The sequence below is a fragment of the Gobius niger genome (assembly GCF_951799975.1).
Source record: "Gobius niger genome assembly, chromosome: 4".
Classification (NCBI taxonomy): domain Eukaryota; kingdom Metazoa; phylum Chordata; class Actinopteri; order Gobiiformes; family Gobiidae; genus Gobius; species Gobius niger.
The window spans coordinates 40,148,693-40,170,844 of NC_136855.1; the positions used below are offsets into that span (position 1 = coordinate 40,148,693).

At 41.8% G+C, this 22,152-nt stretch overlaps 1 protein-coding gene across 7 annotated transcripts in view; it reads right to left on the reverse strand.

Annotated features, from left to right (window-relative positions):
• Positions 1-22,152, reverse strand: part of neo1a (neogenin 1a) — a 454,282-nt gene that overhangs the window by 73,488 nt on the left and 358,642 nt on the right. For 5 of the 7 annotated variants that reach the window (XM_079554650.1, XM_079554652.1, XM_079554649.1 and 2 more), the window contains exons 8-9: positions 7,308-7,545; positions 2,540-2,694 (exon numbers count right to left, since the gene is read on the reverse strand). In XM_079554650.1, the coding sequence (XP_079410776.1) occupies positions 2,540-2,694; positions 7,308-7,545 (393 nt within the window). The remainder of the gene's footprint in view (positions 1-2,539; positions 2,695-7,307; positions 7,546-22,152) is intronic. The other 2 variants (XM_079554653.1, XM_079554651.1) reach the window with 1 other exon arrangement.

Here is a 22,152-nt window from a genome sequence, read left to right on the forward strand (position 1 = left end):
ACATTCACTACAGCCATTTTGAGAGAGACATTTTATACAAGGCAGTTATTCTAATTTACTGCATTTACAGACCTACAGGAGGTTTGTCATCATTGTAGTGTGATATAGACTGGTGCTATGGGACTGAAAAAAGCAGAATACCCCCTCTTTAATCAAAATAATGGGTAGTTGCAGCCCTAGCAGCAGTGGCCAGTTCATGCCATTCTCCAATTTATATAATAATAAATGAAATAAAATAATGCATTTTTACTAGGGGTGCGATATGGCAAAAGTAGAATTCTGCGATTTTTGAATTAAAAATAACAATTTTATCATGATTTCTTTTACAATGACAAAAGAACTGGACAAACGTACTAATTAATTATTGAATACTTCGGTAAATGGTCCCAGTCACCCACTCACTCTCTCATTCACACCAATGTACACAGACACTGGAGGCGAGGAGGGTGAAGTAGAGTATCTTGCCCAAGGACACAACGACAGGGGGCACCTTCAGGAGCAAACTCACTATTAATAATTATACATGCCTTTCAGTCATGTGACCTTTGCTGTTATGGCGGCCATTTTGAATCCCGAAGTGGAATTATGCAGTACTACAACAAGTAACAATATCTCTACTGAAGGATGAAAATGAAAGACCGCTGATTGACAGTGGCATTTTTATGTACTCGAAATCATAAACCCAGAGACGCATGTTTATGTAAAGAAACCAGTGAGTCAGTGTGAAGCAGCTCAAGACGTTAGCATGCTCCCGGTTAGCATTTAGCTTCAACATGATACATTGTAGACTAATAGTAACAGCTCATCTCTGTCACTGTAGTATTTCCTCAGTGTTTATGGATGTGAGCCACATTGTTAATTGATGACAGTTGCTAGCCGGTAGCATGCTAACGTCTTGAGTAGCTTAAACGCTGACTCAGACTGAGACTCTGCTGACATGACAAACTGCAAAAATCACAGAGAAAGGTTTTCTGTTTCCTCTTTGATGGGTTAATTTAGTCTTCAGAGTGAAGCAGATCTTTAGTAAATCCTGCTGTAGCTCGACAGACAGAGCTGCTACGTCTGAGCCACATTTGCTGGTTTTATCACATAAACGTGCGTCTCTGGGGCCGAGTTTCAACTGTTTGCTTCTTGAGCAATGATTACGAGTGCATAAAAATGTCACAGTCGATCAGTTGTCTTTCATTTTCATCCTAGTAGAGATATTATTACATGTTGTTGTTTCGGTGTTCAAAATGGCCGCCGGAACTATGTGTGATGTCATTGGAAATGCGTGAATAGAATAGAATAGAATAGAATAGAGGATACATGTAGTTACTTCTCATGGCATAATATGACCTCATGCTGTTTCAAAACGATTATTTGTCTGTTTGTTTGTTTTTTGGGAGGAACTCGCTAGATTAGATCTTTACGCAGTATATTTTTAGCATGGAAAAAGAAATAAATCTGAGACCTAATCTAAATGCTTGATGCTGGTGTTTCAAAGCGATTCTGAAAGCGGTTGGCAGCACTAAAGAACGTTTGTGAGCCACAATTATGCAAGATATGTCCAGTTTAAGCTACAAATGTGAAATCCTATGCTCTCCGGCCCTTTATTATGCACACATGTGAACTACTGTTGTTTTCATCCTGAGTAGAGATATTGCTAAATGTTGTAGTACTGCATGATTCTACCACGGTAAGGTTAACGTGATACCGCATGCTTGAGGGATTGAGCCTTAATGGTTTCTCCACAGGCCGCTCTGAGTGCGACTGTGAGGGCGTCGCACAGCGTGACACAGTTAGTGCTACAGTTCAACCGTTTTCTCAAAGCAACACTTCCCAACGCTCCAAAACGTAAGTCAAATGAACCGAAAGTGACTCTGAAAGCGGTGCCATTCCCACTGCTGCCAACAGAGGGAGCTCCAAGCGAAATCTTAACCACATTTCCGTAAATACCCTCCAGGGTTTTAATAAAGTCTCCATCGCGTCTTCAAAGCACGTCCAGCTGCTCCGTGTGCAGGTCAGTCCCACGCCTCAAAATAACTCCTCCCATCAGCGCGAGCGTCTCGTCTTCTCTCGGGTCAGTCTCATGATCGATCACAAACACAAACGCTCCGTCTAAACTCGCCTTTTACACGAGATAACAACAAATAATCCGGTCCGCGGTAAAAACGAAACAGAAACCTGCAGTGACACTGATGTCAAAGCTCCGCTAACAGCAACGAAACACTTCCTGTTGTCCCGACAAAATAAAAGGCGTCAATGTTCCAGCCGCTGGGAGAGGGTTTGAAATGTTCGTTAATAAATTAACCTAATATTTTAGGTGCAAATGGACACAAATCTCGTTTTTCTTCGTTTTCCTGGTCGTCCGTTTTGCTCAAATAGAATTAAAGGCCTGTCTCTAATTGTGGCCTGGTTCCAATAAAGGCCTGGTCCTGATGCCCTTGAGTAAATAAAGGCCCCGGCCTATATTAGAGCATTTAGGGTACACACACATATATGCACCTGTGCCGGATGACTAATAAAACAAATGAATAAATATGGAGTTCCCTCTTACCTTCCGCCTGCGTGGCCACTTTGAGGGCGGCGCTGCTCTCCCCCGGCCCGTTGGCGTTGTGCCCCACCACCCGGAAGCGGTACTTGGTGTCGGGCAGGAGGCTCTGGATGGTCACCTGCATCTCCCCGGGACGGCTGCAGTTCACCACTCGCTCCCTAGAGGGCGCACGGACACATCGCAGAGAGTCAGAGTCAGATCCGTGAAGCGCCTGTGAGAGTGAGACCTGGTAAAGGCTCTCGTTCCCGGGTTATTTTGGGCGAGACGATGGATCAGTGTTCTAGCACATTAGACCTGCTGTGTCTGAGGGAAGGGGGCGGTCGCTGAGCTAGTTATCCAGATGAACACGCTGGGAACATCAATAAGTAAAACCGCTTGATTACAGGAGAAAGGAGACTTGTCAGGAGGTTTAGAACTAACGAACCGAAGTCAAAAGGCTCCAAGGTTTTCTTTTGTGAATAGATTAAAAGTCCCTTAAAGTCCCTTTTCTCCTGTGCTCATGTCAGACCGCCTCAAGGTGTCCTGAGCGATATTGACAAAAATTAATATCTCAGTATTTTTGGGGGCTTACTCGATAACGATAATGGAGCCATGTTTTTTTTGTTTTTTGTTTTTTTTCCATCAATTTTTGTCAATTTTTTGTCAATTTTACATCACATTTTTGTCAATTTCTTCTACATTTTTTATCACATATTTGACATTTTTTCATCACTTTAGTCAATTGCTTTTTTCATCACTTTTTTGTGAATTTTTCATTTTTTTTTGTTAGTTTTTTCATCACATATTGGAATTTTTTTTAACTGCATGAAATGTTCCTAAGAGTTGAGAGAGTTAAGAGTTTGCCAGCACATTTTTGATGAGAAAGTCCCCCAGAATATTGAGATGTTAGTCCATCATCTCCTCCTGGTTATAATCATGTACTGTTTGTGGTTTCTCATTTTTGTTGCCATATATATATATTTATATTTGCAACATGTGCTCGGTTCAGGTGGGAGTCAACAGGTGAAGGGAGAGAACCGGCAAAAGAATCTCAACATTGACAAATGCGACAAAAAACAATGTTTTCACCTTAAAAAGATGAATGAACAAAGCTTAGTCTAAGTTTGAATCCCTCAAATTAAAACCTGTCCGCCGAGTCATTTTTTGTCACTTATTTTTGTCATTTTTCATCACATTTTTGTCATTTTTTTCATCACATTTTTTTCATTTTTTTCATCACATTTTTTCATTTTTTCATCATATTTTTGTCATTTTTTCATCACATTTTTCATTTTTTATCACTTTTTTTTTGTCCATTTTTTGTAATTTTTTGTCACTTTTTCATCACATTTTTGTCCATTTTTTGTCCCTTTTTTCATCACATTTTTGTCATTTTTTCATCACATTTTTGTCCATTTTTTCATCACATTTTTGTCATTTTTTTCATCACATTTTTTTCATTTTTTCATCACATTTTTGTCATTTTTCATCACATTTTTGTCATTTTGTCACTTTTTCCCCATTTTTCATCACTTTTTTCCATTTTTCATCACTTTTTTCCATTTTTATCACTTTTTTGTCATTTTTTTGTAATTTTTTGTCAATTTTTCAGCATATTTTTGTCCATTTTTTATCACATTTTTGTCAATTTTTCATCACATTTTTGTCATTTTTTCATCACATTTTTGTCATTTTGTCACTTTTCCCCCATTTTTCATCACTTTTTTCCATTTTTCATCACTTTTTTGTCATTTTTTGGTAATTTTTTGTCAATTTTCATCATATTTTTGTCCATTTTTTATCACATTTTTGTCAATTTTTCATCACATATTTGTAATGTTTTTTTTCCACTTTTTTGTCATTTTTTGTCATTTTTTCCATCCATTTTTAATTTTTTTTGGTCAATTTTTCATCACTTTTTTTTCCAATGTTTTATGACTTTTTAAATTCATCCTTTCATCACTTTTTTACACATTTTTTTGTCACTTTTTCGTAAATTTTTTATCTCTTTTTTGTCGATCGAATCCTCCGTCTGCAGAAGAGCCACAGGTTGGGCTTTGGTTTCTGATAAACTCCACTAATCACTCGCGACCCTCTTTTATCAAAACAGCATCTGACGCGGCGTCACAAATGCTCATCTTCGGCGCGTCGGGCCCATTTAGCGGCTAATTACCTGCGCGCCGCTTAATCGCGCTATGATTTATTAGCCTCCCTTTGTTGTGACAGTGGGGCCGCGTCGCTAAACGCCGCACGGACGACCAAATAAAGGAGAGTAATGACTTAAAACGGCGTGAAACAAGAGAGACGGGAGTTTGTTTGGAGGAGAGGTTTGGACTATTTGGAAATAAAGCTTTTCCTGTCGGGTCCAATCGGTCCTTTTCGTGGCATTTATGTAGTTTCTGTGGGCTCTTTATCATTAACATCTTATAAAATGATGTTTCCTGGACATTGAATGTGTATCTGAACAACAAAAAGGAAAAGCTGAATGGAATTTGAGTTAGCATTTAGCTCAGGAGATGCTTCTATATGCTAATTCATATCTGAAGTAAATTCTCAAAAGGTCTGTACATTCATTAATAATGTCAATGTCAATTTTTTGTCACTTTTTCACCAGATTATTGTCATTTTTTTCCATCACTATCAAAAAATGACAAACATGTGGTGAGAAATGACAAAAAAATGGACAGCATTTTTTTTGGTCATTTCTTACCACATGTTTGTCATTTTTTATCACATTTTTCATCACTTTTTTATAATTTTTTTGTCATTTTTTTGTCATTTTTTTGTCCATTTTTTTGTCATTTTTTGTCAATTTCTCATCACTTTCTTCTACATTTTTTATCACATATTTGTCAGTTTTTTCATCACTCACTTTTTTGTCAATTTTTCATCTTTTTTGGTCAATTTTTCATCACATTTTTGAATTTTTTTGTCACTTTTTTGTCACTTATTTGTAAATTTTTTCAACTTTTTTTGTTAATTTTTCATCACATATTTGGCATTTTTTTATTGCTTTTTTGTCACTTTTTCATTAGATTTTTTGCAAATTTTTTATCACAGTTTTGTCAATTTTTCATAACTTTTTTGTAATTTTTTTGTCTTTTTTTCATTTTTTTCATCATTTTTTGTCAATTTTACATCACATTTTTGTCAATTTCTTCTACATTTTTATCACATATTTGACATTTTTTCCACCACTTTTTTTGTTAGTTTTTTTCTTTCATCACTTTTTTGTCAATTTTTGGGTCTTTTTTTGTCTTATTTTTTATTTATTTTTCATCAATTTTTGTTAATTTTTTGTCAATTTTGCATCACATTTTTGTAAAAAAATTTCTTTCATCACTTTTCACGTTTTTTTCATCTTTTTTTGTCAATTTTTCATCACATATTTGTCATTTTTTCGTCACCTTCATCGTTTTTTTCCGTCACTTTTTCATCAATTATTTAATCTTTTTTTGTAAAGTTTTCATATTTTTTGTTAATTTTTTCATCACATATTGGTCATTTTTTCATCACTTTTTTGTCAATTTTTCATCACTTTTTTGTCAATTTTTCGTTGCTCTTCTGTTGCTTTTTTTTTAAATCAATTTTTTGTTAATATTTCATCTTTTTTTGTACATTTTTTCATCACATATTTGTCACTTTTTCATTAGACTTTTGCACATTTTTTATCACAGTTTTGTTAATTTTTTTTCATCACTTTTGTCAACTTTCATCTTTTTTGGTCAATTTTTCATCACGTTTTTGACAACTTTTTCGTCACTTTTTTTAATCAATTTTTTCGTCACTTTTTTGTCACTTATTTGTAAATTTTTCAACTTTTTTTGTTAATTTTTCGTCACATATTTGGCATTTTTTTATCGCTTTTTTGTCACTTTTTCATTAGATTTTTGCAAATTATTTATCACAGTTTTGTCAATTTTTCATAACTTTTTTGTAATTTTTTTGTCTTTTTTTATTTTTTTCATCATTTTTTGTCAATTTTCCATCACATTTTTGTCAATTTGTTCTACATTTTTTATCACATATTTTACATTTTTTTCATCACTTTTGTCAATTGTTTTCTTCATCACTTTTTTGTGAATTTTTCATATTTTTTTGTGAATTTTTTCATCACATATTGGTCATTTTTTCATCGCTTTATCACATTTTTGTACATTTTTCATCACTTTTTGTCTTTTTTTTATTTTATTTTTTCCATCATTTTTTGTCCATTTTTTGTCAATTTTACATCACTTTTTTGTCAAGTTTTCATCTTTTTTTGTCAATTTTTCATCACATATTTGTCATTTTTTCCTCACTTTTTTCATCAATTTTTTTGTCACTTTTTCATCACTCATTTGTAATTTTTTAAATCTTTTTTTGTCAATTTTTCATATTTTTGGTTCATTTTTTCATCGCTTTGTCAATTTTTCATCAGATTTTTGTCAATTTTTCGTTGCTCTTCTGTTGCTGCTTCCTCGCTTTTTTTTTTAATCACTTATTTGTTAATTTTTCATCTTTTTTTGTAAATTTTTTCATCACATATTTGTCACTTTTTCATCAGATTTTTGCACATTTTTCATTACTTTTGTGTACATTTTTCATCACTTTTTCATTGCTCTACTGTTGCTGTTTCGTCACTTTTCATCACTTTTTTGTTGGGCTTTTGTGGCGTTTTCATCCTCGTTTTCGTCTTCTTTTCGACACTATTTTTTGCTTTGCTCAAAGTGGAACTGGAGACCACGAGCTCAGAGGTTCCTTCGATCACATTTCAGTCACGTATCTCATCGAAGCCTCTCGTTCTCCTCACCTGCTGGTCCCCTCCGGGCTGTAGAAGACCGAGTACACCAGCTCCTCTCCGTGGGGCTCCACCGGGGGGCGCCAGGTGAGCTTGACGAAGCGCGTGGACACCAGGGAGGCCACGAGGTCCCGCGGCGCCGACGGGGTGGGTCCGGCCGGGTCGGACGCGCCTCCCGAGCCTGGCGTTACATGGTCAGTAGTGTTAGGAGTCAGTGAGGGGGGGACGGGGCCAGAGGGCAGGGCTACGTCTGAGGGAGGGGGGGGAGGGAGGAGGGGGAGAGCAAGGGGGGGGGGGGGGGGGGACAGTGGTGGAATGGAAATGACAGTGAAACGAAAGAAAGGGGGGGGAGAAAAAGAAAAACAAAAAAAGAAAAAACAAAACGTAACAAAACGGACTCTCGGCGTGAGACAGAGCACAAAGAAAACACTAGCACTACGAGAACTGACGAGTACGGCACGATACAGGGGGGGGCTACACATGCACAGCTACACACAGGCCGCCCAGTACACGCCAGGTCAACACTCGACCCCCCCCCAGACATGTTCACACGGACAATCAGAGACTTTCAGAGACTTCAACACTTGTGCACGGCCCTGGAGTCACTCGGCAAAGGCAGCGCATACTTCGGACTGGAAACAGGGGCGTGTCCAGACTCTTTTCACTCGGGCGGCCCGGGGGTGGCCTGAGAACCAGCCCGAGGACCAGCCCGAGGACCAGCCCGAGGACCAGCCCGAGGACCAGCCCGAGGACCAGCATGAGGACCAGCATGAGGACCAGCCCGAGGACCAGCCCGAGGACCAGCCCGAGGACCAGCCCGAGGACCAGCCTGAGGACCAGCCCGAGGACCAGCCCGAGGACCAGCCCGAGGACCAGCCCGAGGACCAGCCCGAGGACCAGCCCGAGGACCAGCCTGAGGACCAGCCCGAGGACCAGCCCGAGGACCAGCCCGAGGACCAGCCTGAGGACCAGCCTGAGGACCAGCCCGAGGACCAGCCCGAGGACCAGCCCGAGGACCAGCCCGAGGACCAGCCCGAGGACCAGCCCGAGGACCAGCCTGAGGACCAGCCTGAGGACCAGCCCGAGGACCAGCCCGAGGACCAGCCTGAGAACCAGCCCGAGGACCAGCCCGAGGACCAGCCCGAGGACCAGCCCGAGGACCAGCCCGAGGACCAGCCTGAGGACCAGCCCGAGGACCAGCCCGAGGACCAGCCCGAGGACCAGCCCGAGGACCAGCCCGAGGACCAGCCCGAGGACCAGCCTGAGGACCAGCCCGAGGACCAGCCCGAGGACCAGCCTGAGGACCAGCCTGAGGACCAGCCTGAGGACCAGCCTGAGGACCAGCCCGAGGACCAGCCCGAGGACCAGCCCGAGGACCAGCCTGAGGACCAGCCCGAGGACCAGCCCGAGGACCAGCCCGAGGACCAGCCTGAGGACCAGCCCGAGGACCAGCCTGAGGACCAGCCTGAGGACCAGCCTGAGGACCAGCCCGAGGACCAGCCTGAGGACCAGCCCGAGTGTTTAAGACTTTAAGCAGAATGATAATTCATATATAGATAGTTACGGTGAATTGCATATTTTGAAATACACTGAACACAGCAGCCTATACGTACAGTGAAGAATAGGCAAAGCAGGAGGTGGGCTGGTGCTCCAAGGGCGCCTCCTTCTGGCAACTGTTTACCAAACCAAACCTTGCTTCTTTCAATGCATAGATCAAGACACACTGAAATGTACTCACAAATAACAAAACATACAAGAGACACAAGAAGAAAACTATGTGTCTGTACGTGTACTATCCGTGTATATGTATGTATAGATATGGTAAGGGTGGTACAAAATGGGGCAGCATCAGATGGCAGTGATAACCTAGTGCTTAAAAATATACAGCACAATGTATTGTATGACAGTATACTTGTAAAGTTCGATGCTACACATCAGAAGACTATGGTGGTGGAGGGGTGTGAGCGCCCGAATGATCCTGGAGCTCTGTTGTCGGGGCTTTGTGCCCCTGTAGGGTCTCCCAGGGCAAACAGGTCCTATAGGTGACGGGTCAGACAAAGAGCGGTTCAGAAGCTCCTTAAGAGAGACCAACAGGCCCGGTTAAAATCGTGAGGCCGTCCTTCTGTGGACCCACCACCTGCAGGAGGAGCCAAAAGGGGCAGGTGCGATGTGATTTGGGCAACTCCAACAGCTGCCCCCACGACCCGGCAAAGGAAAAGTGGAAGAAGATGGATGGATGGCATATTTTGTGAATGGGACACAGCTGTCGTCACGTCCGTGAATGACTAATAGGTAGCGTTCACGATTTAGAATGTGATGATGTCATAATGTCAGATCGAGGGCGGGGCCAATGCAACCCTATGGGAGAAATGCAGTTTTTGGAAAAAATCTCCAAAACGAAAATTGACAAATGTTTTTCCTCATCAGTATTTGATCGTGATCGGATTCACAAACCTGTGATTATTTTTTGGTCTGAAAGTCCTTTCTATTGGACAACATCATGGTCATGTTTTCGCATATTGTCACCACTTTTTGACATTTTTCAGAGATAATAATTGGACATTAGTTCATATGAGCCGACAGAGGAGACGATGAACTTTGTGACAGTTTTTGTTTCATGTGGATTCCTCCAGTAATGACTGAGACATGAGCCAAAAAACAAAGACATAAAAATATGCATTTTGTCAGTTACCACCGTTACCACAGTTACCGTCAGTTGACCTCCACCTCAATGTTAAACTATGGCTCTTTAGAATGTTGTGATGTCACGTGAACGCCACCTATTGGTTTATTTCACTGACAATCTGAGGCGTTAGACCCGCCCCATCAAACTGCTCCGATTCCTCCGTGACCAGACTCACTCCCTGCGTGGACTGGACCTCCATAGTAGATACACATGAGCTCTCCTGCTTTGGCCGACTCCTTTAGAGAAGACATAGTGGTAATAAAAACTATTACTACTACTAGTAGTAGTAATATACGCTGCTGCTGCTTACAGCTACTACTACAATTGGAGGAAAAAGTATGTGAACCTTTTGAAATTTCTCACATTTCTGCCTAAATTGGTCATAAAATGTGGCCTGATCTTTATCAAAATCACAAGAAAGAGTAAACACCCTTTTCAAACGAGGCTTTGACCCTAAATGTGGTCGATGGTTTTAAACAGCTGAAAACATCTGGATCGTAATTTGCCATGTTTGATGGCTAATGCTAACGGCTATGGGGAAAATACATTGAGCCGGCTAACACTGAAAAGACTTGCTAACAGTTTGTATAGGATCGAATGCTGCTGTTGCTGTTGCTACTAATATAAGCTACTATTACTACTACTGCTACTAATACTACAACTGCTACTACTAGACAGACTTTATTTGCCATATATTGAACCAAAGTACCTGGGGACCAATCAGGATCCAGGGGTGAAACATCCATCAGGGCCATTTTTCATTCTTTTAGAACCAGACACTTAAAAAGCACAAAAGTGAATTCACAGGGAGAGGTTTGTGCTTTTTTATGGCAATTTCTCCCAAAAGTTTGTTATTTGAAAGTAATCCTGAACGTTGAGCCGACCGTTACTCCTGAAACTCGTGACTGACCCGTTTCCCGCCCGGACCTGGACCCGCCCCCGCAGAAACATTTCCAAATAAAGCTGGATACAAAGTGTGGACGCCATGTTTCTCGCGCGCCGACAGAAAACCATCTGGCTTTTGTTTGTCTCGTGAGCCTTTAAAGTCCTTCCTGCCGCACTCGCAGATGTGGGAGCGCTCCGACAAAGCGGGGGATGTTTTTAAAGACTCACTGAGGCTCCGCATTCCACACACGGCCACAGAAATGCAGCGCGGTTCACGGCGGAGGAACGGCCTGTGGTCGCCGCCTGCGGTCGCCGCGCTCCGAGAGGCTACGAGCTCGTCTGGCAAGTGGGCGAAGCTAAAGCTCATCGAAAACAAAGAGAGAAAGAAGAGAAACAGCAAGTGATGTGTCTTTAGTGAACTGCTTCAACTGAGACAACGATGATAACGATATTATTGTTAGGCCCGAGCGCCTGGCAGGGCTCAGGCCTGTTGTTACTGTACAGGCCGGAAAGAGCGGCAGCGCTCAAGAAACAGAGCGCGGAGCGCTCAAGAAACAGAGCGCGGAGCCCTCCCCGTGCATGAGACAGTTATAGGGGGGACTCCTGGCACCCTGACCTGTCCGGTGAAATAGGCGTGTGCGCTCGTCATCAACCATGGCCCCTCCCCAGTCCCTAAAACACCACTAGAGTGACTCAGGGCATTGAGGCCTATCTGGCAATATAGGTATTTGCCACGAAAGCGGCATATTTGTAGTTGGTCGCATAAAAATATGAAAAAAAAAAACGCATTTAGAAACATTGACAAAGAAGAGGTCAAATACGAGCGTAGGCGGCGCTATATTGTTATTGTAAGAGTTTTTCTTATTCGGCCTCAGGGCTCGGGCCTGTTGTAATTGTACAGGCAGCAGGAGGTAAAGGCTGCGTCCGAGAAACTCATCTCTAAATCTTGAGTATTTTCTCGTGAGTCTATGTGTGTTTGACCAATGACCACCAAGACCAGATGACAGTTCGGAACATCGAACCCCCACATCCATCTGTAAATCTTTCAGACCCCCCCAATAATAACATAAACACTATTATACAATGAGCTCTGTAATCATGTGTAATAACTTGTAGCTATGGGTTAGATACACAATGGAATAATATGTATTTGTAGTTTGTAGCTACATAATGTAATGACACATCACTCTAACCCTAACCTTAAAGGTCAGCGCTAGATCGTCTGCTCCGGAGGGACGGTCTGCTGTGAGTTTGAATAGATCTATGAGTTGGTTTGTCTAAAAATACAAATAATCCTAATCCTTAAGGTTAACCCCTTAAAACCCAGCTGAACCGAGCACATGTTCTCCAGTTTGGCTTTACCCCAATCCAAAAGCTTCTGGAAAAAAGGTGTGGAAATAGCAACAAAACAATCATGGAAATGTGACAAAAAATTTATGAAAAAGTGGCAAAAATGTCACAAAAATGTCACAAGAAATTGATAAAAAATTGACAAAAAAATGACAAAAATGTGACAAAAAAATTCAAAAATGTGACAAAAAATGTATTAAAAATTGACGAAAAAATGACAAAAATGTGATAAAAAAATTACAAAAAAGTTACAAAAATGAGTTGAACGCCCAACAAAAAAATGTTGGAAAAAAAATCCGATGACGTGAGGAAAAAGATTCTCTCGGTTCAGGCGGGAGTTCAGAGGTTAACCATTTCCCCGGCCCTCACCTTAATTTGTGTCATGATATCTCACGTTCTCACAGCAGACTGTCCCTCCGGAGCAGACCATCTAGCACTAACCCTAGTAAAGGCAGAATATCCGGTAACCGAGCAGCTCACTCCACCAGGAAGCTGATGCTGCTCAAATATAAGTCCTTTTAAATGCAAAAATGGTTGTATTTTAAAAACTATTCAGTCGACACAGACGTTTCTCTGCTTAGTCTGGTGTTATCAGTGACTTTCCTCAGGTGCTCTGTGCTCGGGTCAGACTGTTTCTAATGCAGGCGACTCGTTACACAGGTTATTACCCCCGGAATCCTCGAAGGACGGGCCGAAACGAAGTAAACACATTTCCCTTTTGTTTTGCCAAAGTACATACCGCCTTAACCGTAAATTCCGAGCCTTCACAGCTGAAAGAAAATTGCCTAAAGTGGAAATACCTTGATTCCACCCCCCCAAAAAAAAAAACAATCTCGCGCAATTTACGGGCGTCTGCGAGGCCAACAGGGAAATGAGGAGGCGTTTGGCGTCGAAAGAGACAAAATGAGAGGGAACAAATTGCGCGGCGGCTGTGGGGAGTTTAGGGGCCGATCGGGGGGGGGGGATAAACGGGGAAGTGCAGAGTCGAGGACGAGCTCGATCAGACGGGACCCAGGAGTTACTGAGGCATCTGTGACCCAACCTTACACAGGAGGGACATGCATCTGCGACCCAACCTTACACAGGAGGGACATGCATCTGTGACCCAACCTTACACAGGAGTTACTGAGGCATCTGTGACCCAACCTTACACTGGAGGGACGTGCATCTGTGACCCAACCTTACACAGGAGGGACATGCATCTGTGACCCGACCTTACACAGGAGGGACATGCATCTGTGACCCAACCTTACACAGGAGGGACATGCATCTGTGACCCGACCTTACACAGGAGGGACATGCATCTGTGACCCAACCTTACACAGGAGGGACATGCATCTGTGACCCAACCTTACACAGGAGGGACATGCATCTGCGACCCAACCTTACACTGGAGGGACATGCATCTGCGACCCAACCTTACACTGGAGGGACATGCATCTGCGACCCAACCTTACACAGGAGGGACATGCATCTGTGACCCAACCTTACACAGGAGGGACATGCATCTGTGACCCAACCTTACACAGGAGGGACATGCATCTGTGACCCGACCTTACACAGGAGGGACATGCATCTGTGACCCAACCTTACACTGGAGGGACGTGCATCTGTGACCCAACCTTACACAGGAGGGACATGCATCTGTGACCCAACCTTACACTGGAGGGACATGCATCTGTGACCCAACCTTACACTGGAGGGACGTGCATCTGTGACCCAACCTTACACAGGAGGGACATGCATCTGTGACCCAACCTTACACTGGAGGGACGTGCATCTGTGACCCAACCTTACACTGGAGGGACATGCATCTGTGACCCAACCTTACACTGGAGGGACGTGCATCTGTGACCCAACCTTACACTGGAGGGACGTGCATCTGTGACCCAACCTTACACAGGAGGGACATGCATCTGTGACCCGACCTTACACGGCCTCGAGTCTGCCTCACCTTTTATTTTATCTAAATAAGATTTTTCACTAGCATGGGTTTGACTTGAGAATGTTAATCTTGTTTTAAGCGGTTTTCTCTCATATAGACGTTCTTCCCGACAGGACCAAGGCAGCCAGAGGTGCTTTCAGTGCGATGGTAGAAGTTCACGGGTATAAGAGAAGTTGAATAAACTAAATAATGACGATCACACATGCGCGTCCTTGCTGGGTTGACATGGCTCGATGTTTTCAGAACCTTTAACCTCTTAACTCTCGCCTGAACATGTTTTCTCCTGTTCTTCAAATTCTCCAAATCGGAAAGCTTCTTCGAAACAGCGATAAGAAAACGAGAAGAAAATGAGGAGAAAAACAAAAAAGCGCCAAAATGACAAAAACTCAACAAAAAAGTGACTAAAGAGCAGCAAAAAAAAAAAGACAAAAATCCACAAAAAAAATGACAAAAATCCAACGAAAAAATGACAAAAATCCAACGAAAAAATGACAAAAATCCAACGAAAAAATGACAAAAATCCAACGAAAAAATGACAAAAATCCACAAAAAAATGACAGAAATCCACCCAAAAAATGACAAAAATCCACAAAAAAATGACAAAAATCCACAAAAAAATGACAAAAATCCACAAAAAATGACAAAAATCCACCCAAAAAATGACAAAAATCCACAAAAAAATGACAAAAATCCAGCAAAAAAAATAACAAAAATCCACAAAAAAAAGACAAAAATTCAGCAAAAAAAAATCACAAAAATCCAGCAAAAAAAATAACAAAAATCCAAAAAAAAAAGACAAAAATCCAGCAAAAAAGTAATAAAAAAGTGACAAAAACACATAAAGGAAATAAAAAGTGACGACAGTGGCAAAGAGGAGAGAATGCATGTGGTTTTGGCGGGTGGTGAGAGGTTTTAACCTGTCATCTCACCTGAGAATAATTGGCAGTTAATGTTAAGGCGCAGAATGGCAACCACAACCCTGTCTCTCAGTCCCAGGGCAGCCGTAGCTGTAAAAGTCGCTAATCATCAAAGAGAAGTGAATCACTGTGGACTATAATCTTACAGGATGCAACATAAAGCTGAACCATCTCCACACAAACCACGGCTTTACTCTGGATTTATATGAAAATGTGATTCACTGTTCAGAACTTTTAATTAGTAATGAAGTTTTTTTAACATTAAAGAAAATATTGAGTTTCCGCCTGAACATCAGACGCTTCTATTCACGGTATATGAATTTTCATGGCCTGACCCACATTGGGAACGAGACGCCACAGCTGGAGAGAAATCCTCCTTTTTTTTGAGGAAAACATCAAATCACGTTTTAATGAGTACAAATCCATTCATCTTTGAAACTGTCGTGTATTTCTTCATCTCGTGATTAATTATAAAGGCTCGCTCCCTGAGGATATCTGACACATTTCCAACAGAATGTAATTGTCCCGTCAGGGTAATGACTGCTCCGTCAAGTCGAACATCTGCAAACATGTTTTCAAATGGGTGCGATTATTGCATTAGTTAGTGGTTCGTGTCAGTCAATGATCCCGGAAAAAAAAAGTCCTTTGAATCTGGATGTGAAGGCGAGACACTTTAGGTGAAAGTATTGATGTTTCCCGCAGTGGTGGAAGTGGAGATTTGTATCTGTTTTCCTCCCTTTACATCTTAGTTTTCATGTCAGATATAAAAATGATGATGTTTATTTTCTGATGTTTTGTCTGCGAGGTGGGGGCGACCCGGAAGTAGAAAGGCCGTCCTTCCCGCGGGTTTTCATTCATAAATATTGACAGATTTGACATCCACGTGTCCTGCTAAGGGGCCCCGTGATGACGCTTTCGCCCAAATATGGTGTTTTTCCTCCTTACGAGACGCCGGAGCGGAAAAGTGGTAGAACGGGCCGAGCATGAGTACTCGCTACAAAACTTCAGGGCTGGTTTTCTCTGAATGAGAGAAGCCGCACTCGGGCAGAGCCTGAGCCCTTATAGAAGCTCCCACAGACTCCAAACTTTACAGGCTGAGACACAACAAGATTCTGAAGGTTTTTTCAGAGGGATTTTTTAATATCTAATTCCTAGCCTGATTTATTCAGCTTTGAAACAAAAAAAACAGGCGGAATTTGAGTTTTTACAGATTTTTTCACTGATGATTAGTTTATTGAAAAAGTAAACAAAATATCCAAAATCCCCTCTGAAAAAATCTTAGTTACTAATATGTCAATAAAATAAAACCATAACATTTAATCTGGATCAATTCATTATTTTTTGATTTCGTTGCCCAAAATATAGGCAATTTTGGCCATTTTATTGCTCAAAATGTCTTATTTTGTGAAAACTTAAAATGACAGAAATCTAATGTTCAGCAAAAGTTTCAAATTGACGTCTCTACATTTATTTTTTTCCCTATTCACCTGCAGTGTCTCGCCTTAAAACAAATTGTACATTTTTATAGAGATTTAAATGTGTTGAGGATGTTTTTCTTCTTTGTGCTCTTTTAGTCAAATGTCCAAAGTCCTGTTTGAGTCTGGAGTTGGAGATTATTAACACATCGAGTGCCAACAATCCAGACCGTTTTTCATGATATTTGTAGCACCACTGTGTATTCTATGTTATAGCTATGGACACATGATGTGGCTCGTTTGAAAGACGAGACTCTAAGCTCTCTGTAGGTGGAAACAGTTTAATTCTACATGACTCGGTTCTGGAGAAATCTAAGCGAAACAGAGGCTAGTTTTGATCAAATATTGTGTGTTTTATGAAACTCTCTCCTCTCTGGACGGACACTAACGTCATGTGAAGAGACAAAAGCCTAAATCTTTCCATTTCAAGTCAGTTTTCAACAACAACATTGTTGACATGTTTTGAAACACGCGTGTTCTCGATCTCCTTTCATGGCGTGTGCATTTAAACAGCCTGGTTCTGGATTGAAGACTTTAACAGGATGTTTCTCAGTCGTCCTCGTACCGATTTTAACCATTTAAAAACTCAGAGAAATGTTACATGTTTCCACGGGAAGCTGCTCTGCTTTGTCAAACACGCTTCAGACAGAGAAGTGTCGGCTTTACAGCTGTTCACTACGACACCACGCCCCCTCAGACTAACACCACGCCCCCTCAGACTAACACCACGCCCCCTCAGACTAACACCACGCCCCCTCAGACTAACACCACGCCCCCTCAGACTGACACCACGCCCCCTCAGACTAACACCACGCCCCCTCAGACTAAAAAAGAAAGAAAAGAAACGCAATATAATACATAACATATATATATAATAAGTGACCAAAAAGTGTAACAAAAAAATGACAAAAATTTGATAAAGAATGACAAAAAAATGACAAAAAAGTGACTCTCGGTTCAGGCGGGAGTTAAGAGGTTAAAGAATATTCTAATTCTAGGATAATCAATACAATAAATGCATCCATGGGTTTTCCACACGACCTCAACGCAACCAACACCAATTACGCTGAGTCGCTGCACAGACACATCTTTTCAAATCTAATCACCATCACAACACTTCATTTTCCATAACTGTGCAGCCCAGTCTCTAGAAACAACTTCCTGATGAAATGTCCGTTAGAACTTCATTTTGCCGATGCCGAGCGTTCGGGCTCCACGTCCTCGTCAGCAGTGTTACCCACACTCCCCGAGGAGAACGCCAGCGCCTGAGCAGTCACACGCTCCACCCTTGAGGAATCTGATCGTCTATCGGTGCCAGCCTCTCCCCGGGGGTCCGATAAGCGTCTGCAGACAATGGGGACCCACAGGAACCTCCGAGGCGGCGCTGTGTAATCTTCCAGGATCGTTCGCTCGACATAATGAGCTTATACGAGCGCTGAGGCGTTTATTAGTTTTCTGTGTAAATGTTGGCCTATGGACGGGCTCGGAGCTATATTACAGCGACCTTATCGTGTTTCTACTTCTATTGTGTTAAAACGTAAACCAGAGCCAAGTGTCTGTAATAAAAGTTCGAAACAATGAGATTATGCTAAGCCTTGTTGGAGAGAGAAAGGCGCTCGTTGGAAATTGATAGTGTCCTCTGGATTTGACCCAGGAGGAGCACCTAGAGCTAAACCTGTGGGTGGCAGTGACAGTCTGGCCCAGTCTGGCCCAGTCTGGCCCAGTCCACAGACGCATCTCGTGGAGCTTTCAGTCTCCAGTTTTCAAAAATCTCATCTAAGGGTGTGTTCAGACCAGAAAAGTCCTGTGATTCGCTTGTTTGTCCCAGATCAGAAGCGGAATTTCTTTTTGTTCATTTGGTGCGGTTCGTATTCAGGCTGTACTTTTTGCAAGTGAACTATAGAGACTATAGCAGCGTGAGAGGCTGAACCGGAGTATCTGGAATCCAGCAAAAAAAAAGACAAAAATCCAGCAAAAAAAAAGACAAAAATCCAGCAAAAAAATTGACAAAAATCCAGCAAAAAATGACAAAAATCCAGCAAAAAAAATGGCAAAAATCCAGCAAAAAAATTGACAAAAATCCAGCAAAAAATGACAAAAATCCAGCAAAAAAAAGACAAAAATCCAGCAAAAAAATGGACAAAAATCCAGCAAAAAAAAGACAAAAATCCAGCAAAAAAATGACAAAAATCCAGCAAAAAAGTGACAAAAATTCAGCAAAAAATTGACAAAAATCCAGCAAAAAAAATGACAAAAATCCAGCAAAAAAGTGACAAAAATCCAGCAAAAAAATTGACAAAAATCCAGCAAAAAAGTGACAAAAATCCAGCAAAAAAATTGACAAAAATCCAGCAAAAAAATGACAAAAATCCAGCAAAAAAGTGACAAAAATCCAGCAAAAAAATTGACAAAAATCCAGCAAAAAAGTGACAAAAATCCAGCAAAAAAAAAAAAGACAAAAATCCAGCAAAAAAAAAAAGACAAAAATCCAGCAAAAAAAAAAAAAAAATCCAGCAAAAAAAGACAAAAATCCAGCAAAAAAATGGACGAAAATCCAGTAAAAAAAGGACAAAAATCCAGCAAAAAAAGACAAAAATCCAGCAAAAAAAGGACAAAAATCCAGCAAAAAAAGACAAAAATCCAGCAAAAAAATGTCAAAAATCCAGCAAAAAATGTGACAAAAAAGTAACTAAAAAAGTAACAAAAGTGCCGGGTTGAAAGAGGTTCAAGTGGACCAAACAGTGCAGGTCTGAGAGAAAATGGCTTAGAAAGTGCTAGAATTCATTAAGAACTGACCTTTCGCCCCCTTAGCAACGGCTCTCTGTAGTTTAACACATGTCATAGCGAAGGAGAAGTGAGTGTTCGTGACTCTTTCTGGTGCAGTGGAGGAATGTCTTTAAAATATACAACAGCATCGAGGCTAAAGAACCGGACTCTGGTGAACTCAAGCTGCACTACGGGGTGAGCTTCTTCCTCTGTTGGGCTAGTACTGAATGAAAAATCTCCTGCAAACTGTAAATCTTGCAAAAAAAAAGGGAGATTTCTTTACAATGTTTCAGCAACCAGGCCTTCTTCAGGTAAATGTCTATAGAATCGTGAGGAAACATCTTAAAAAGAACAAAATAAAAGGTACACAGGCCGTATAACATGTTGACACCCGACACATTGGATTCTCCTGCTTCAATAGGTTGGATTTTGTAATTGTTAATCTTCCTGAATGTCTCACCCAGACTTAAAGCACTAATAATACAACCTGAACCCACATGTTTTCAGGCTTTGCTTTTGAATTCCTGACAACCCCCCCCCCCCTCCGGTTATGTCACGGCGGAAACGTGCCCGCTCAGTCTTTGGCTCGCCTCCGCTCTTCATTTGTCACGTCTTCCCTTTTGTTGGCACATTGTGCAGTCGCTCCGTCGGCTCATCCTTCCCCGCCTTATCTCCACGCGGGCCAGGTCGGCTGATTACAGGGGGGGGGGGGGGGGGGACACGGCCGGCTGTCAGCGCTGTTGATGGCTTATGTTTTTCTGACGCTTCTTCAAATGCATGAGGGCAATCGGAATCACCTGCTGCCGCTTCGTTTCGTGGTGCTAGGCTAGTGCTAGGCTAGTGCATGTCTATGGTATCAGCTAGCCTGCACTAAAAACAGTGTGACCCGCTCCACAGAGCACCTGAGGCAAATCACTTATAACACCAGACTAACCATGTAAATGTCTGTGTCCATAGAATCATGTCTGGAATATAACTGACCTGCATCACATGAATGATCGCATTCTGAGGGACTATTTTCTCGCAGATCACTCCGCCGCCGCGTAGCTTATACAACCACGAAGCTGATGCTGCTCAAATATAAGGTCTTTTAAATGAAAAAAAAAAAGTGACGGAAAATTGATGAAAAAATGGCAAAAATGTGACAAAATGTTAGAAAAAATAAATAAAAATGTGATAAAAAAATGTACAAAAAAATGACAAAAAAGTTACAAAAATGAGTCGACTACCCAACAACAAAATGATGGGGGGGAAAAATCTGATGACGTGAGGGAAAAGATCCTCTCTGTTTAGGCGGGAGTTAAGAGGTTAATGCAGGCTAGCTGATACCATAGAAATGCACTAGCCTAGCGCCACTAAGCTCTTCAAATATACGAACTGCATAAGAACTGGATAACTAGGAAATGAGTCAAAAACCCTGAAACATCCCTTTAAGTAATGGAGAGTGTAAAGTTCCTGTGGCTTTAAAAGGTCTTCGATAATATGGTTTATCAGAATAATTACCTGCCTCAGTAAATCGAACATCGGATTATGTTATCGTGACAGACCTGTTGATTTCCTGTTGTGTCCCGTGCCCTCCTGGCCCCTCCCCCCCAGTCGCACCCCTGGCGCTTGATTGAAAAAGCCAAGCGAAGTGAGCCGTGTCGAAACAATTAGGAAATAATTCCTTCCTTTTTGGAAATTTACTCCGGCAATCCTTCAGAGGATCCATCTTTCGATATCTGGCAGCGCTTCCTAAACCCCTCTGCGAGTCCCTGTGCGCCCCTCCACGTCTGCGCCGGGGAGATTAATGCTCCTCTCTGTCCCCCCCCCACCCTCGTCAGAGTGGCGAGCTCGTCCCTCTTATCTCTTAGACGCCGCGATGAAAAGCAGCCACGGTTTCGTCGCTAGGGACACCGGCCCCGTGAAGTTAGCAACACAAACAGAAGAAAAAGCCCCCCCTTGTCCCCCCCCCTCCCCTGGTGCGCCGCGCTCCGTCATTTCGTTAAAAAAAAAGACAAAAATCTAGCAAAAAAAAGACAAAAATCCAGCAAAAAAAAGACAAAAATCCAGCAAAAAAAAGAAAAAAATCCAGCAAAAAAAAAGACAAAAATCCAGCAAAAAAAAAGACAAAAATCCAGCAAAAAAAGACAAAAATCCAGCAAAAAAAAAGACAAAAATCCAAAAAAAAATATACAAAAATCCAGAAAAAAAAGACAAAAATCCAGCAAAAAAAAGACAAAAATCCAGCAAAAAAAATGACAAAAATCCAGCAAAAAAAAGAAAAAAATCCAGCAAAAAAAAGACAAAAATCCAGCAAAAAAAATGACAAAAATCCAGCAAAAAAAATGACAAAAATCCAGCAAAAAAAAAAAAAAAAATCCAAAAAAAAATATACAAAAATCCAGAAAAAAAAAGACAAAAATCCAGAAAAAAAAAGACAAAAATTGGCGTTGGGGAGATTAATGCTCCTCTCTGTTCCCCCCCACCCTCGTCAGAGTGACGAGCTCGCCCCTCTTATCTTTTAGACGCCGCGATGAAAAGCAGCCGCGGTTTCGTCGCTAGGGACACCGGCCTCGTGGAGTTAGCAACACAAACAGAAGAAACCCCCCCCCTCCCCTGGTGCGCCGCGCTCCGTCATTCCTCTTCATTTCAGATCAGCGTTTTATTTCACCGGGATATGAAGACGAACGCCGCGCTCGCCGCCGCGTCTCTGTCCCGGCTCTTTGGTTAAAGCGGTTTAGTCAGATTTATTATGCAGATCCAGAGTAACCTTCCTCGTTAGGACTTAATGCAAGCGATTCATTACGGCCCGGCCAAGACGCTAATGGCGCCATTAATCAGGTCAGAATAG